This window comes from Branchiostoma lanceolatum, chromosome 6 (assembly GCF_035083965.1).
Source record: "Branchiostoma lanceolatum isolate klBraLanc5 chromosome 6, klBraLanc5.hap2, whole genome shotgun sequence".
NCBI classification, from domain to species: Eukaryota; Metazoa; Chordata; class Leptocardii; order Amphioxiformes; family Branchiostomatidae; genus Branchiostoma; species Branchiostoma lanceolatum.
This window is the reverse complement of record NC_089727.1, coordinates 589,242-607,721: the sequence shown is the minus strand read 5'-3', so window position 1 is coordinate 607,721 and position 18,480 is coordinate 589,242. Positions and strand designations below refer to the sequence as shown.

The 18,480-nt window shown below is 48.5% G+C and overlaps 1 protein-coding gene across 4 annotated transcripts; it reads left to right on the top strand.

Annotated features, from left to right (window-relative positions):
* The first annotated feature begins 2,886 nt into the window (after positions 1-2,886).
* Positions 2,887-15,027, top strand: LOC136436060 (uncharacterized). 4 transcript variants are annotated; one of them, XM_066429763.1, is made up of 9 exons: positions 2,898-3,039; positions 4,428-4,603; positions 5,541-5,665; positions 6,421-6,490; positions 6,984-7,097; positions 7,516-7,698; positions 11,384-11,494; positions 12,477-12,529; positions 13,358-13,437. In XM_066429763.1, exons 2-9 carry the CDS (start codon positions 4,439-4,441, stop codon positions 13,398-13,400), a joined length of 864 nt encoding a protein of 287 aa, XP_066285860.1. In that variant the 5' UTR covers positions 2,898-3,039; positions 4,428-4,438; the 3' UTR covers positions 13,401-13,437. The 4 variants fall into 4 exon arrangements, with proteins under 4 accessions (XP_066285862.1, XP_066285860.1, XP_066285861.1 ...); XM_066429764.1 differs by lacking the exon at positions 13,358-13,437 and adding an exon at positions 13,262-13,341; XM_066429762.1 differs by lacking the exon at positions 13,358-13,437 and adding an exon at positions 13,742-15,027 and having other exon boundaries at positions 2,905-3,039.
* The last annotated feature ends 3,453 nt before the right edge of the window (positions 15,028-18,480 follow it).

The window sequence follows — 18,480 nt, the reverse complement described above, 5'->3', positions numbered from 1 at the left end:
AGAGCATAGGGAGGCTTTCTGAATTCAGCGTATTACGTGACCAGCCCTTCGAATTTAGCGTAGCTGAGCGTTTTCGGGACACCCCCCCCCCCATACAGGCCCTCTTGTAGGATCAGATCGTTGGTTTGGTTCAGTTTCTCTCTAGCTCTGCTGACTGTAAAGAAATGTTGGGCTGGTTAGTTTTGCTTGAACTTGAAGAGGAGCTTGTTTTACAGCCAAATGAACAAATCTAATCAAATCTATCCTCCTTGTTATGTCATCTGCTGACAGGTGGGACTTGTCAGCTGATGACATGGCGACGGTTGCAGGATCAGAGCGTCGTTTGTTTGAGTTTTCTCTCTGTAAAGAAATACAGGGCTAGTTAATTGTTCTATCCTTTGTTTCTATCCCTGTATGCTGCATGAAAAAAGGTTTGTCTGATCAAAGACATTATATAATGTCCTCGGTCTGATTGACTTTATTCAGGTCAGATATTTAGACATCTTCTATTGTCCTTAATATGTTATCTTCGCAACCTCCCCTTCTAGATTTTGATTGGTGTGTGTGTGTGTGTGCGTGCGTGCATGTGTGTGTGTGTGTGTGTGTGCGTGCATGTGTGTGTGTGTGCGTGCATGTGTGTGTGTGTGTGTGCGTGCATGTGTGTGTGCGTGTGTGTGCGTGCATGTGTGCAGGCTAGGTGTGCGTGTGTGTGCGTGCATGTGCGTGTTTGTTTATATATAAATTGTTTTCCATCGCCATACGTACTGTCATTCAGAAAAAAAGTCTACCCCGGCCTGACATTTTCCAATGGAATATTCCGAATAGGCGGGCCGCACCATTAATCAGACAGGTCACCTTAAAGACCTCAAACAAAACAACATGTCACCTAATTGATCCTAATTATGTCTTCACAAGAGAGTCGAAAAACCGAGTCAAGTGTCTCCCATGGTGTGACGTCACTGGTACAGCTTTGTTTCTAGCAGAGACAGATATGTATATGTAGCTGTACCGCCGGGGTTTCCACATGAGCTGACCTTAAATGACCTGTACATGTAGGCATAGGAGGCTAGCAATGCCCTCCCCTTTAATATTGACATCCCACAGGATTTAAAAGTGTGCACAGCAAAGTCCTATATTGCCCAGTCCCCAGGGCTAGCCCTTTGTTGTTATAATAGCGCGTTGGATACACCCGATCCCTCGATCTCGGAAGTTAAGCAACGCGCGGTCCGGACAGTGCTTGGATGGGAGACCAACCAAGGACGTCCGGATTGCTGTAGCCTCACGAAGCTTTCCACGAAATCGTCTTCCGGGAGGGACGTAAAACGGGGGTCCCGTGCTCGAGGAGGTGCCTCGAACACGTTAAACAGCCTCATTACCCTACACATTGGGTACCTGCCTGTGGCACTGGCTGCAAATACACCTGATATTATTATTATAATAGCCTTTGACTAGCCTGACGAATCGCGCTCCTAGTGGCCAGCCGGTCCTGTAACCGCCACCCCCCTAGAGGTCAGTAAACTCCGGCCGAGAGCTTGTGTAAATACAGGCTAAGCCTTTGACTAGTCGGGCAGCCCTCGGGCTGTATTTTTATACAGCCGAACAAGTAAACCAAATTAAAATCCTCAATCTCCCTATGCTCACTCATTCCCATATGTATGCAGCTGAAGTCGCTGGCCCGGTGAGACGGTTGTCGTGCTAGAGCAGGCACACTAGGTTGACCCAAAACTGGGAGTTTAATAAACGTTACAGTAAGCCCATTCGCGGTTCCGATTACGCATGTGCAGTGTCAAAGGTGAAGGCCCCTGGCTTGTAAACAGTTCCCTTCTCCACATTGTCTAGATTTGCATACTAGTAACAACGCCCCCACGGGTTTTGTTTACGTCTCAGGGGCCTTAAACTTTGACACTGCAACATGCGTAGTAGTCGCAACCGTGACTGATGGGCTTATAAATAATAATAATATCAGGTGTATTTGCAGCCAGTGCCACAGGCAGGTACCCAATGTGTAGGGTAATGAGGCTGTTTAACGTGTTCGAGGCACCTCCTCGAGCACGGGACCCCCGTTTTACGTCCCTCCCGGAAGACGATTTCGTGGAAAGCTTCGTGAGGCTACAGCAATCCGGACGTCCTTGGTTGGTCTCCCATCCAAGCACTGTCCGGACTTATAAACGTAACAATTCTTTGCCATGGCAAACATGTGGGGGTGAAGTAATCTTCAAGCAGATGTTGAGAGGCGAAATCGTAACCCCCGATTCAGCGAAATGGTGAAAGGTCAAAGTGTTCAAGAAAGATCCGCTGTTCCTCGTAACCGGAAGATTGAGACTGAATGGTACGGTTTTGTTGTTGTAGTTTTTACCTTGTTTTTACCGATACGATTCTGCATTTCTACGTCTACTTGGAGATTGGGGTTGGAGGTCATTGTAACCTTAATTACGTCATTAATAGAAGGACAATAACAATCCCGAAGAGGTTAAAAAGCCACGAACCTTTTCCCTCCCTCCCTCCCGACGTAAGTTTCCGTCCGGCTCCGGTGGTAACACTGAGGACAAAGTGGGACGTCCCAAATCTTGGACATCCGGTGTCGCGTCAAAGAACTGCATCACCCAAATAATTGCCAGATGAGGTACTGCGCCGGCGTGTTAGGGCGGGGCTCGGCTTTGTTTGTTTGTTTGTATACCCGGCATCAACCGCCTTAATGGCATAGCACACCAGGTTTGTATTGAAGAATACAAGCTGCATATCCTGATCGACCTTTAGTTTGAGTCTTTTTACTCATGAGACTTCTGCTTAACACGAGTGCGACGCACCAAGGAGTCGTTACTGATATATAATTATAGTATATTGGACGCACAGACTCTCATGTATAATTTATGGCCCCTCACCGCCCCCTTCCACTGGACAGCACCTGGGCACATTTACTTAGCAGACGGCTTGTTTGGCGTGACACCGGCCGACCTTGTGATGACGTCACGCGTCCGTTATCTGGGACGGGGCGGACTGTACCATTCTGTAGGAGGGCCCGGGATATTCCGTCTGAACTAGAACTTGTGTGAGCTGAAGGTGAGTCGGTTGATCTTGCCTGTCTGTTAATTAGACTTAAGTCCATGTCGTAAGGACGGTGAAATAAACAGGTAGATGTCATAAGGCAGCATTTTATGGTGCTTGGCCAAACCGTGACGAAAGTTAAAGAACAAGTTTGCATCGAGAAAAGCAAGGAGAAAAGTAACCCTCGGATCAAAACAAGATGGCGACTTAAGTTCAGCCAAAGTTCAGCGTAACAAAACAATGCGCAGTTAGAGCTGAGTTAGACATTTGGCTTGTGAAAGGAAAACGGGCTCGAGAAATTATTTTCTGTGTCTTTGGGATATTGAACTTTGAACGACACCTGTTATCAAAATGAAAATATGTCAGACTAGTAAGACATCCTGTTAACTGCAATTTTGTATTATGAAAGGAATTGGAGGAATTTAAGTTCATCTTTCCCTGTGGAGGTTGTGCATGTCATTATGAAGAAGAACTTAATTGCACGACTACAATGTAATACATTTGTAGCAGGTACAAAGTATGGCAACAACAGTAAACATAGAACAAGACATAAGTATGGAATAAAACTATTCACTACAACAAAATGACTATCTTAGGTTTTACATGATTCAAGTTGGGCTAATTTTGAGTATTGTTATTTTTTCTAATAACAAAACAATATTTTATATATTTGCCTATTTCAACACTGTATACCCTCACAACCTTGTTCATAACAGTAACAAAAGGCACCAAAGGGCAATGCAATAATTACACAGTGTCGCCAGCCGTTTCCAAATACATAAAATAGGGCTCACATAACATTGTGCATTCAATGTTTAGCATAATGGGCACCTGAATAAAGCATATGGCGAAGCCAGCCTGCCAAATTTAACGTAAAACCTAGCCCCTGCCTTCCTGAATTTAGCGTGCAGCATAGACAGTACCCTAGTATGTTAGCTGTGTGGATGGGTGAAGAGATCACATTATCTTGGCATACAGAATTACAAGCTACAGACAAACTGACTAACTAACTAACTGACGAACTTGGCTGACCCCCCCTAACTTAGATCCTCTTGTCATTCACAGTATCTACAAGCATCTAAACAAACAAACTTTGACTGTCACCCCTAAATCAAGGCCTTTTGGCATACACAGTTACTAAGATACAAAGAGAAACTAACAAACGAGATATCAAACCCGGGAAGTTCCGCTGCAGTGCCATAGCAAGTCGCTAGGGGGCCCAAAATCTAATTATTTTGAGGTCTCACAAAAAACTACCAGGCACCTACCAAATATGAAGACATTCAATACCACCATTAAGGCATTCTTGAGTTATCGTGTTGACAGACACACATACACGAACACTGTGCAAAACATACTATTAGCCTTCTCGGCAAAGGTAACAAACTTTGACTGTCTCTCAGGCTGTTCCAGGATGGCTGAAGAGATCCCGATCATCGACTTCTCAGCGTACGGCCTGTCTCAGTCCCCGGACGGAGCCAACAGGGCCGAGCTGGTCGCCTTGGCGCAGAGTCTGACACACACGCTGTCTACCGTGGGCTTCACCTACCTCACGCACACCGGCATCAGTCAGGACCAGGTCAGGAAACTTTGTTTTAGTTTTCTTTGATATTGAGCTGCTGGTTCCAATAACCTGGTAACTTAGGGCAGAGCCTGACTCATGCGCTGTCTGAGGTCGGTTTCACTTACCTGAGATCACCGGCATCAGTCAGGAGGAAAATTTGTTTTCTTTTTGTAGTCTCAGAGCATTTTTTAGGCCGTAGGGACAGTTGGTTGTTGTCATCCGTGTCTGGGGCACGGTATTGGAAGGCAGAGCCCAACCCTCTCCTTCCACCGCCTTTTACCTCCCCCCTTCCAACCAAAGTCAGGTACACATTTTTACACCTGGGTTGAATGAGCTGGAATCACAAATGTTACCTTGATCTATTTGACCTATACGTTTACTGCTCTTACAATCTGTTACTATAGTCACTTACTTTTAATATTTTACCGAGTTTCGTTTTTCAGTATTTTGTATTTTTTAACACAGAAATGCGTTGTCCTAAGTGGTCTGCCACTCCCAGGGCTTTCAGCAAATGAAAGGATAAAGCAGAAATCTGCTTGAATGATGAAAGCATGTACTTAGTGTCAACACAAACTGATTCTAATTTCTCCACTTCTATTCAGAACACAAACACAGCTGTTTATAAACCTTAACTGAGAAACAGAAATCCAAGGGAGCCCTTAAACGTGTCAGCAGTCATTATGGGTTTCCATAGACAATGGAGAAAGTGAACTGTGATTGTATTTGTAGCTGACTCTCTATCATTCCAGGTTGAGGAGCTGTTTGATATGTCGGACCGGTTCTAGACAAGTAAAATTACACTACATTTGTTTCAGCTGACAGTCTATCACTTCTATCTCCAGGTTGAGGAGTTGTTTGATGTGTCGGACCGGTTCTTAGACAAGTAAAGTAGGAATGATAGAGAGTCATGCTACATTTGTCCCTGCTGACTCTCTATCATTCCCACCTGCAGGTTGAGGAGTTGTTTGATGTGTCGGACCGGTTCTTCGCCCTTCCCGTGGACGTGAAGGAAAAGTACCGCCGTCCGTCCGACGGGTCGCGCGGCCGCCACGGCTGGGTCGCCATCGAGAGGGAGAGGTGAAACTCCCATTTTTTCTATTTTTCAAGACTCATGTGTTTGGCCTCAACTGTACTGTATTCAAAGCCCCTTAAAGTGCCCCTGACATGAAATGTCCTCTATAATTCACATTAAGATTTGGTCTTTTCTGAAAACATCTATGTAATCTTTCAATCAAATTGGCTACTATGTGCTGTTTGGTTGGACAAATTATCAACCGGTCGTGATGTCACGGAAAGTACCCCCCCCCCCCCCCCCCATTACCTCAGGTATTGCCTGGGGTCACTTCTGTGACTTGACGTTGCTAATTTGTCCCACCAAGGAGCACACAGTAGACAACTGATGTAAATATTACAAACAAGTAGATGTCTTCAGAAAATACCAATTTTTTTCTTAAATAACAAAGGAAATTAATTCACTGGCACTTAAAGGAGGTTTGATCTCTGCTGGCTGTATAAAAGTTATGCACTGTGACATGATTATCTCCATGAAATGATAAATGGAGACATTGTTTTTTGGCGTGTCTGTGTGTGTGTCTGTCTGTCTGTTTGTGTTTCCGGACTATTGTAGTCAGCATAACTCAAGAACCTCTGGATGGATTACGATGATATTTGGTATGTGGGCGGGTCGAGTTTGGGCCCCCTGGTATGTGACCTTGGTACTGCAGCAGAACTTCAATTTTTGTATATTTTGACCTGGACGTGCTATGGTCTTGTTGTTACATGTCATCCTGACTAGTGATGCAGAAACTGAGACAGTTTTTCTCTCCTTCTAGAGTGGCGGCAGATCGGCCGGGAGACCTGAAGGAGGCCTTCAACATGCTGCCCCCCCTTCCCCCGGAACAGGTGGGCTGGTTTATGACTTTACTAACCAATTAACTAGGGTGGATAGCTAGTTAAAGACTTCTAATATCCAATTAACCAGGTCAGGTGGGCTGGTTAATGACTTTACTAACCAGTTAAGCAGGTCAGGTGGGCTAGTTAATGACTTTTACTAGCCAGTGAACCAGGACAGGTGGGCTGGTTAATTGATTTTACTAACCGGCTACTTTTGAAAGATACTAGCTACAGTGTAAGTAAGAAAAACATGATGAAGTATGTGGTGTCGAATTACATATGACATAGGTCATGCATCACTCTTCCATATCACTCGCTATTACTGGTTCAGGAGTTTATTAGGAGTTGACCAGAACAAGGTGGCAGGTTAATGACTTTTACTAACCAATTAACCAGAACAGGTGAAATTTTACTGATCAGATTGACTGAAACAGGTGCTCAGGTTCCTGGTATTGATCGATATCAGTCGATGGATCCATGTTTCTCTCCCTTCTCCCCCCAGTCCTGGCCCAGTGAGCTGCCTGAGCTGGAGAGGATCGGGTTACAGTTCTTTGACAAGTGTGTCCAGCTGACCTTGAGGATTCTAGAGGTCATGGCTATCGGACTGAACGTCCCGGTAAGTCAACACAAACAAGAAAACTCATGGATGCACAATGATACAACAGCCAAGTGATTAGAATATAGCCTTTGAAATGTAACTTTGTGAACTTATGCTTTATGATCCATCCAGTTGAGCATCATTGTTTTAATGTAAAAAGCCATAGGGGTTATCATCCACCGTGTCTAGGGCACAGCCTTCCTTCTATCTCCTTTGACCTCCCCAACTGAAGCCAGGTGCCCATTTTTACACCTGGGTGCAGTAAGGAAAGTTGTGTTAAGTGCCTTTCCCAAGGACGCAACATCTTGCCAGGAATCACACTCGTCATCTCTTGATTTCCTGTCCGCTAAGCTAGCCACTCCGCCATTCGATACCAGTTGTTTGAATGTAAGAATCGATAGATGTGACCTCAGTAACACTAACCTTTCTTCCGCAGGATATCCCAGGCTTCCTGGACGTGCACCGCTCCATGGGGAGGGGGCGGAACAGCACGCTCTTACGTCCTCTGCGCTACCCCCCCGTCCCCCACCACGTGAAGGAGCGGCAGATCAGGTGCGGGGAGCACACGGACTACGGGTCCATCACGCTGCTCTGGCAGGACGGGGCGCCTGGGCTGGAGGTAAGGCACCTGGGCTGGGGGTAAGGCACCTGGGCTGGAGGTAAGGCACCTGGGCTGGAGGTAAGGCGCCTGGGCTGGGGGTAAGGCACCTGGGCTGGAGGTAAGGCACCTGGGCTGGAGGTAAGGCGCCTGGGCTGGGGGTAAGGCACCTGGGCTGGGGGTAAGGCACCTGGGCTGGAGGTAAGGCACACGGACTACGGGTCCATCACGCTGCTCTGGCAGGACGGGGCGCCTGGGCTGGAGGTAAGGCACCTGGGCTGGGGGTAAGGCACCTGGGCTGGAGGTAAGGCACCTGGGCTGGAGGTAAGGCGCCTGGGCTGGGGGTAAGGCACCTGGGCTGGAGGTAAGGCACCTGGGCTGGAGGTAAGGCGCCTGGGCTGGGGGTAAGGCACCTGGGCTGGGGGTAAGGCACCTGGGCTGGAGGTAAGGCACCTGGGCTGGAGGTAAGGCACCTGGGCTGGAGGTAAGGCACCTGGGCTGGAGGTAAGGCACACGGACTACGGGTCCATCACGCTGCTCTGGCAGGACGGGGCGCCTGGGCTGGAGGTAAGGCACCTGGGCTGGGGGTAAGGCACCTGGGCTGGAGGTAAGGCACCTGGGCTGGAGGTAAGGCGCCTGGGCTGGGGGTAAGGCACCTGGGCTGGAGGTAAGGCACCTGGGCTGGAGGTAAGGCGCCTGGGCTGGGGGTAAGGCACCTGGGCTGGGGTTAAGGCACCTGGGCTGGAGGTAAGGCACACGGACTACGGGTCCATCACGCTGCTCTGGCAGGACGGGGCGCCTGGGCTGGAGGTAAGGCACCTGGGCTGGGGGTAAGGCACCTGGGCTGGAGGTAAGGCACCTGGGCTGGAGGTAAGGCGCCTGGGCTGGGGGTAAGGCACCTGGGCTGGAGGTAAGGCACCTGGGCTGGAGGTAAGGTGCCTGGGCTGGGGGTAAGGCACCTGGGCTGGGGGTAAGGCACCTGGGCTGGAGGTAAGGCACCTGGGCTGGAGGTAAGGCACCTGGGCTGGAGGTAAGGCACCTGGGCTGGAGGTAAGGCACACGGACTACGGGTCCATCACGCTGCTCTGGCAGGACGGGGCGCCTGGGCTGGAGGTAAGGCACCTGGGCTGGGGGTAAGGCACCTGGGCTGGAGGTAAGGCACCTGGGCTGGAGGTAAGGCGCCTGGGCTGGGGGTAAGGCACCTGGGCTGGAGGTAAGGCACCTGGGCTGGAGGTAAGGCGCCTGGGCTGGGGGTAAGGCACCTGGGCTGGGGGTAAGGCACCTGGGCTGGAGGTAAGGCACCTGGGCTGGAGGTAAGGCACCTGGGCTGGAGGTAAGGCACCTGGGCTGGAGGTAAGGCGCCTGGGCTGGAGGTAAGGCACACGGACTACGGGTCCATCACGCTGCTCTGGCAGGACGGCGCGCCCGGACTGGAGGTAAGGCACCTGGGCTGGAGGTAAGGCACCTGGGCTGGAGGTAAGGCACCTGGGCTGGAGGTAAGGCACCTGGGCTGGAGGTAAGGCACACGGACTACGGGTCCATCACGCTGCTCTGGCAGGACGGCGCGCCTGGGCTGGAGGTAAGGCACCTGGGCTGGAGGTAAGGCACCTGGGCTGGAGGTAAGGCACATGGGCTGGAGGTAAGGCACCTGGGCTGGAGGTAAGGCACCTGGGCTGGAGGTAAGGCACCTGGGCTGGAGGTAAGGCACCTGGGCTGGAGGTAAGGCACCTGGGCTGGAGGTAAGGCGCCTGGGCTGGAGGTAAGGCACCTGGGCTGGAGGTAAGGCACCTGGGCTGGAGGTAAGGCACCTGGGCTGGAGGTAAGGCACCTGGGCTGGAGGTAAGGCACCTGGGCTGGAGGTAAGGCACCTGGGCTGGAGGTAAGGCACCTGGGCTGGAGGTAAGGCACCTGGGCTGGAGGTAAGGCACCTAGGCTGGAGGTAAGGCACCTGGGCTGGAGGTAAGGCACCTGGGCTGGAGGTAAGGCACCTGGGCTGGAGGTAAGGCACCTGGGCTGGAGGTAAGGCACCTGGGCTGGAGGTAAGGCACCTGGGCTGGGGTTAGGCACCTGGGCTGGAGGTAAGGCACCTGGGCTGGAGGTAAGGCACACGGACTACGGGTCCATCACGCTGCTCTGGCAGGACGGCGCGCCTGGGCTGGAGGTAAGGCACCTGGGCTGGAGGTAAGGCACCTGGGCTGGAGGTAAGGCACCTGGGCTGGAGGTAAGGCACCTGGGCTGGAGGTAAGGCACCTGGGCTGGAGGTAAGGCACCTGGGCTGGAGGTAAGGCGCCTGGGCTGGAGGTAAGGCACCTGGGCTGGAGGTAAGTCACACGGACTATGGGTCCATCACGCTGCTCTGGCAGGATGGCGCGCCTGGGCTGGAGGTACTGTAAAGTATTTAGATTAAGGTGGTTTATGTATGCTGGTTCCCTGTTTCACCTGTCCCAGGTACTGCCAGGTGCATTTCTCACCTGTCCCAGGTACTGCCAGGTGTATTTCTCACCTGTCCCAGGTACTGCCAGGTGTATTTCTCACCTTTGTTGTCTGTATTCCAAGATAGAGACCCTGTCCCATCAGTTGCTGCCTGTTCCAACCTTACCTGTTCCACCTCTCCCGTTACACCTGTCCCTGTTCCACCTGTCCCAGGTACCACCAGGTGCATTTCTCACCTGTCCCAGGTACCGCCAGGTGTATTTCTCACCTTTGTTGTCTGTATTCCAAGATAGAGACCCTGTCCCATCAGTTGCTGCCTGTTCCAACCTTATCTGTTCCACCTCTCCCGTTACACCTGTCCCTGTTCCACCTGTCCCAGGTACCACCAGGTGTACTTCTCACCTGTCCCAGGTACCACCAGGTGCATTTCTCACCTGTCCCAGGTACCGCCAGGTGCATTTTTCACCTGTCCCAGGTACCGCCAGGTGCATTTCTCACCTGTCCCAGGTACCGCCAGGTGCATTTTTCACCTGTCCCAGGTACCGCCAGGTGCATTTCTCACCTGTCCCAGGTACCGCCAGGTGCATTTCTCACCTGTCCCAGGTACCACCAGGTGTACTTCTCACCTGTCCCAGGTACCGCCAGGTGCATTTTTCACCTGTCCCAGGTACCGCCAGGTGCATTTCTCACCTGTCCCAGGTACCGCCAGGTGCATTTCTCACCTGTCCCAGGTACCGCCAGGTGCATTTCTCACCTGTCCCAGGTACCGCCAGGTGCATTTCTCACCTGTCCCAGGTACCACCAGGTGCATTTTTCACCTGTCCCAGGTACCGCCAGGTGCATTTCTCACCTGTCCCAGGTACCGCCAGGTGCATTTTTCACCTGTCCCAGGTACCACCAGGTGCATTTCTCACCTGTCCCAGGTACCACCAGGTGCATTTCTCACCTGTCCCAGGTACCACCAGGTGCATTTCTCACCTGTGCTGTGTGTACCCGCAGATAGAGACGCTGGACCACCGGTGGGTGCCAGTCCCCCCCTCACCTGTTTCACCTGTCCCAGGTACCACCAGGTGCATTTCTCACCTGTCCCAGGTACCACCAGGTGCATTTCTCACCTGTGCTGTGTGTACCCGCAGATAGAGACGCTGGACCACCGGTGGGTGCCAGTCCCCCCCTCACCTGTTTCACCTGTCCCAGGTACCACCAGGTGCATTTCTCACCTGTCCCAGGTACCACCAGGTGCATTTCTCACCTGTGCTGTGTGTACCCGCAGATAGAGACGCTGGACCACCGCTGGGTGCCAGTCCCCCCCATCCCGGGCACAGTCGTGGTGAACATCGGGGACATGATGCAGCGCTGGTCTGGAGACAAACTCAGATCCACGGTGAGACCAAGTCTGATACTCTACAACTTGTTTATCGTTTATTTGTTTGTTTATTTTTTGAAGATGAACGACACTTTATCCTAGATTGTCCACGATATCATGATAAACGCTCAAAGCTGTTCAACCTTCTTTCCGCTTGCTCAACAGAATTTGATACATTCTATTCTATAGATAAATTCAAATACATTCTAGAAGGAGACAACCCTTACTGTGTACAGATAGGTAAATATATCAAAGAATGTTTAGATCTTAGAACTAGTAGTGTAAGCAATAGTTTAAACTCGACATGTTGAAGTATTCATATACTTGTTATACTTGTACGTAGGTTAATCATTTTGTATCCCATCGTTTGTTGTTTGCATGTTTAGTTGTAGAAGACCTTACGGAAGTCGCTCAGTACTTTTGTTGTGTCAATAAAGATTTCTCTCTTTATTCGCACTTCTATTGCTTTGCTTGCTTATGGCTGTCCGTCGTTGCCAACGATGACGTCATTCCTCGTGTGTTCTGCTGTGGCTGGCCAGTCCGATTCTAGACAGGCAGATCCGTCCACATACGCCGCAGCTGTGTTCTCCTCCCGCATGGCTTGAGGGCTGGTGCCGCTTGGCTTTGCGCTCCACACTGGCGGTTGAAGTTGGTCGTGAAAGAGGCGATTCCTGCTGTGCGTGCCTCTTGCCATCTGCTCTTCTGCACCGCAATTTTCTCTAGGCTTTGAGGCTTGATGTTGCATTTTTTCAGGTTTGCTTTCAAGTTGTCCTTATAATACATTTATATTACTACCTGGATGTCTAACCGTCATCGAAGCATAAAACTAAGTATTTCTCAATTTTAAACAGTCACTTTTTCCCTTCCATCTCTGCCTAGTGTTGTTTGTCCTTTACATTCAAGATGACAGTACTGTACGGCATTGATGAATCAACACTATTGATTGATTGACCAGATGACAATATTGATGAATTGACAGGTATCTGTCTTTCTTGCTCAGCCCCACCGAGTGGTCCTCCCAGAGGAGGAGAGATGGAGGAAAGTTCCTCGCAGGTCAGTCGGAATGAACACTTCAATATCACATTCTTCTCCAAGATAGTAACTTACGTTAGCCTTTAATGTTTTACATGTATAAGGAGTTTAAGATTTATATTCTATTTCATAGTTTGCAGCATACTTTTGGTGTGTGCACTGTTTAATTTTAAACTTTCCCCGTAGATCCATCCCATTCTTTGTACACCTGAATGATGCTGTAATACTACCTGCTTAAGTTAGGAGGCACTGTTTAATATCCCACTTGTCCTGTAGATCCATCCCATTCTTTGTCCACCCTGAGCGTGCCCTGCTGTAATACTGCCTGCTAAAGCTAGGGGGCACTGTTTAATATCCCACTTGTCCTGTAGATCCATCCCATTCTTTGTCCACCCTGAGCGTGCCCTGCTGTAATACTGCCTGCTAAAGCTAGGGGGCACTGTTTAATATCCCACTTGTCCTGTAGATCCATCCCATTCCTCGTCCACCCTGAGCGTGCCCTGCTGTAATACTGCCTGCTAAAGCTAGGGGGCACTGTTTAATATCCCACTTGTCCTGTAGATCCATCCCATTCTTTGTCCACCCTGAGCGTGCCCTGCTGTAATACTGCCTGCTAAAGCTAGGGGGCACTGTTTAATTTTGCACTTTTCCCCACAGGTCGATCCCATTCTTCGTCCACCCTGAACATGACCTGCTGTAATACTGCCTGCTAAAGCTAGGGGGCACTATTTAATTTTGCACTTTTCCCCACAGGTCGATCCCGTTCTTCGTCCACCCTGAACATGCCCTGCTGTAATACTGCCTGCTGAAGCTAGGGGGCACTGTTTAATTTTGCACTTTTCCCCACAGGTCCATCCCGTTCTTTGTCCACCCTGAACATGCCCTGCTGTAATACTGCCTGCTAAAGCTAGGGGGCACTGTTTAATTTTGCACTTTTCCCCACAGGTCGATCCCATTCTTTGTCCACCCTGAACATGCCCTGCTGTAATACTGCCTGCTAAAGCTAGGGGGCACTGTTTAATTTTGCACTTTTCCCCACAGGTCGATCCCATTCTTTGTCCACCCTGAACATGCCCTGCTGTAATACTGCCTGCTGAAGCTAGGGGGCACTGTTTAATTTTGCACTTTTCCCCACAGGTCGATCCCATTCTTTGTCCACCCTGAACATGCCCTGCTGTAATACTGCCTGCTAAAGCTAGGGGGCACTGTTTAATTTTGCACTTTTCCCCACAGGTCCATCCCGTTCTTCGTCCACCCTGACGACGACGCCCTCCTGACGTGTCTGGACGGGTCGAACAAGTACCCGCCGATGACGGCCGAGGAACACCTCAAGAACTTCGCCAGCAAGATCTACGCCGACCTGCCCACTGCCTTCGGCAAGGCAAACTAGGTACAACATTTACCGCTGAGCTTTGTAAATTCATAACCCAATGAGACATTATTTCATGCATTTTGAGGGATAAATTTTGTGAAGTAGAGTTTTTCCTCTGTCACAGCCTCATTCTTAAGCCAAATATGAACTTTTTATAAGATTTATGAAGGGTCACAAGGTTTGTCCCAGAAAGAAACACCCCTTTGCTGGTTGAAACACAGCATAGGGGTCCAGACCACAGCATAGGGGGTCCAAATCACAGCATAGGGGGCCCCTATGCTGAAAAGGCCTGGCGAGAACACTGTAACACTATAACAAGGATAATCCTATAGCCTTTTTGAGGCTGTAGGAGTGGTGGGTTCACCTTGTTCCACTGTGTAACGGCACGGTATTAGAAGGCAGGGCCCAACCCTCTCCTTCCACCGCCTTTTTTAATACCTCCCAAACCAAAGTCAGGTACCCATTTTTACACCTGGGTAGAGTGAGGAATGTCATTTAAAGTCCTAAGGTTAAGGATACAACGTCTAGCCAGGTATGTCGGGACTCTAACCTATGACTTCTAGATGTCGTGTCCGCTCAGCCTGTAGCCACCCAGCCGTTCGACACCACACCTAACTATAACCTGGAGTGTTATTGAGTAATCTGCATGAGTACTAAAATAAAAATTTCTAATGGGTATAACAGTGTATCTAGATATACCCAGATATTGTTTAATGAATTTATATGTAACATATTGACAATGTAAATATTGTAAGACTATGATTTTATACCCAAAAGTGGTAACTACGTATCGCTCATGATGTTAAATGAAATGACTGTTTACAATACTTTTACTCTAAGGTTTTACATACTTTTCTTTTATCATAAGGTTTTACCTAAACATTACTGATTATGATAGCATCAAGTGCCTTGCAAGCATTGTCCTGTATTATCATTACACAAAAATATGAATTATATTTTATATGTAATGTTATACATATTGAAAACACTGGTGTTGAGCTAAATCTCTTACTGAACCTTGTTTTTTATACTAATTATATATATATCTATATACTAGTTACCCAGTACAAATATAAAGTTATGTTAATGTTGAACTTCTGCAAGTAAAGTGACAAGAAATTTGTACGAAATATAATTTGGATCCAAATTGTCTTTGTTGTGGTGCTTTCTTGGGTTTTTAAGACATTTTAAAGTGAGCTTCAGTCAGGCTGAGAGGAGACAATGAAAGGGCTGGGAGGAAAATCTGACTTATTTTATTAACACAGAAGTGCCACCTTGTGGATAACAGAAAAACTGCACCTACTTAAAGTATGTATTTGTTACAACTTGTGAGATCTTCGGCGGACGGCAACAGGATTCACTTGGCGGACCAGAGAATGCTACAGACGACAAACTCTCAGGTTACCGGTTACTATGTTTTATTAACACAGAAGTGCCGCCTTGTAGAAAAGTACACCTGCTAAGAATCTGGATGTCCATTGTGTCCGCGTAAGCCGCTGCACTATAGAGCTTCTAATGCACGCAGGGAATCTCATGGCAGAACTACAGGCCTCTTTTCTCCTTAACTATTCTCATAGTGAATCCTTTATCTAACTACAGGCCTCATCTCTGCTTTAGTATTCTCATGACGGACCCTTTATCTAACTACAGGCCTCATCTCTGCTTAAGTATTCTCATGGCGGACCCTTTATCTAACTACAGGCCTCTTCTCTGCTTTAGTATTCTCATGACGGACCCTTTATCTAACTACAGGCCTCTTCTCTGCTTTAGTATTCTCATGGCGAACCCTTTATCTTACTACAGGCCTCTTCTCTGCTTTAGTATTCTCATGGCGGACCCTTTATCTAAGTACAGGCCTCTTCTCTGCTTTAGTATTCTCATGGCGAACCCTTTATCTTACTACAGGCCTCTTCTCTGCTTTAGTATTCTCATGGCGGACCCTTTATCTAAGTACAGGCCTCTTCTCTGCTTTAGCATTCCCATGGCGAAACCTTTATCTAACTACAGGCCTCTTCTCTGCTTTAGTATTCTCATGGCGGGCCCTTTATCTAGCTACAGGCTTCTTCTCTGCTTTAGTATTCTCATGGCGGACCCTTTATCTAACTACAGGCCTCTTCTCTGCTTTAGTATTCTCATGGCGGATCCTTTATCTAACTACAGGCCTCTTAGCTTCTCTGCTTTAGTATTCTCATGGCGGACCCTTTTATTTAACTACAAACCTCTTCTCTGCTTTAGTATTCTCATGGCGGACCCTTTATCTAACTACAGGCCTCTTCTCTGCTTTAGTATTCTCATGGCGGATCCTTTATCTAACTACAGGCCTCTTCTATGCTTTAGTATTCTCATGGCGGACCCTTTTATTTAACTACAAACCTCTTCTCTGCTTTAGTATTCTCATGGCGGACCCTTTATCTAACTACAGGCCTCTTCTCTGCTTCGGTATTCTCATGGTGGATCCTTTATCTAGCTACAGGCCTCTTCTCTGCTTTAGTATTCTCATGGCGGATCCTTTATCTAACTACAGGCCTCTTCTCTGCTTTAGTATTCTCATGGCGGATCCTTTATCTAACTACAGGCATCTTCTCTGCATAAGTATTCTCATGGCGGACCCTTTATCTAACTACAGGCCTCTTCTCTGCTTTAGTATTCTCATGGCGGACCCTTTATCTAACTACAGGCCTCTTCTCTGCTTTAGTATTCTCATGGCGGACCCTTTATCTAACTACAGGCCTGTTCTTTGCTTTAGTATTCTCATGGCGGACCCTTTATCTAACTACAGGCCTCTTCTCTGCTTTAGTATTCTCATGGCGGACCCTTTATCTAACTACAGGCCTCTTCTCTGCTTAAGTATTCTCATGGCGGATCCTTTATCTAACTACAGGCCTGTTCTTTGCTTTAGTATTCTCATGGCGGATCCTTTATCTAACTACAGGCCTCTTCTCTGCTTTAGTATTCTCATGGCGGACCCTTTATCTAACTACAGGCCTCTTCTCTGCTTTAGTATTCTCATGGCGGATCCTTTATCTAACTACAGGCCTGTTCTTTGCTTTAGTATTCTCATGGCGGACCCTTTATCTAACTACAGGCCTGTTCTTTGCTTTAGTATTCTCATGGCGGATCCTTTATCTAACTACAGGCCTCTTCTCTGCTTTAGTATTCTCATGGCGGACCCTTTATCTAACTACAGGCCTCTTCTCTGCTTTAGTATTCTCATGGCGGATCCTTTATCTAACTACAGGCCTCTTCTTTGCTTTAGTATTCTCAACCCAAACAAGAATGTGACTACAATAATAACAAACGAATCACATCATCTAACTTTACGGTGTTATACAGGTTCTGATGCAAAAGAGGGATCCTTACAGGTGTCTTACTACAAGTCTCTCATCTCCTTCAGCATTCTCAGCCACAACAAGAATATGGACACAGCTGGAGGGCTGTGTTCCTAAAATAGCAAAGGCATCAGCTAACTTAACCAGTTTCCCTAATAAACTCCATGTCCTTCGCTTGTGTCTCTTCATTGGCTTCCCTGAAGAGGAAAGCAAACTGGAATGGTCACAAAGTTGCCGCGTCACTTGAGGTTGGTGTCGCGCGGCTTGTTATCGTGTTTCTTCATGTGACTCCTCAACGTAGACTTGTCAGCTGCAGAATAACTGCAGACTTTACACTTGTGGGGCTTCTCACCAGTGTGGGTAGCGATGTGCTTCTTCAAATTAGACATCTGAACCGCGCAATAGCCACATACATCACACCTGTAAGGTTTCTCCCCAGTGTGGGTAGCGATGTGCTTCTTCAAATTAGACATCTTAACTGCGCAATAACCACATACATCACACCTGTAAGGTTTCTCTCCAGTGTGGGTAGCGATGTGCCGCTTCAAATCGCCCATTCGTGCTGTAGAATAACCGCATACATCACACCTGTAAGCCCCCCCCCCCTCCATGTGGGTGGCCACGTGACTCTTCAAAGCAGACTTTCGTACTGCAGAATAACCGCAAACATCACACTTGTAAGGTTTCTCCCCAGTGTGGGTAGCGATGTGCTGCTTCAAATCATACTTTCGTACTGCAGAATAACCACATACATCACACTTGTAAGGTTTCTCCCCAGTGTGGGTGGCCATGTGACTCTTCAACGCAGACTTTTGTGCTGCAGAATAACCACAGATCTCACACTTGTACGGTGTCTCCCCGGTGTGGGTAGCCATGTGACGCTTCAAACTGCTCTTCTGGGCAGTGGCAAAACCACACCTCTCACAGCTGTAGGGCTTCTCACCAGTGTGTGACCTCATATGAGCCTTTAACTGGCGTTTGGTGACTGCAGAGTAGTCGCACTTTGCGCAGTTGTACGGCCGGTGGTTACTGTGTTTTGCCATGATGTGACGTTTCAGGTTAGTCTTATGTGAAGCAGAGTAGTCGCAGACAGCGCACTGAAATGGTCTCTCACCACCGTGAGTTGCCCTGAGATGCTTCAGAAGGTGATCTTTCCTCGTTTGTTTGCCTTTACCCGCGGCGTGCGACGTCCTAACGTGCCGTTTCAGGGCGGACATCTTGGACGTGGAGAACTCGCATTCCCGACAACGATGTGGTCTCTCCCCGCTGTG

Excerpts from the sequence above, each read along its gene's own strand:
- LOC136436060 (XM_066429762.1), top strand. The coding sequence starts at position 4,439 with ATGGCTGAAGAGATCCCGATCATCGACTTCTCAGCGTACGGCCTGTCT. Across the intron at positions 6,491-6,983 it reads CCCCCCTTCCCCCGGAACAG|TCCTGGCCCAGTGAGCTGCC; the intron begins GTGGGCTGGTTT and ends TTCTCCCCCCAG. Across the intron at positions 7,699-11,383 it reads ACGGGGCGCCTGGGCTGGAG|ATAGAGACGCTGGACCACCG; the intron begins GTAAGGCACCTG and ends GTGTACCCGCAG.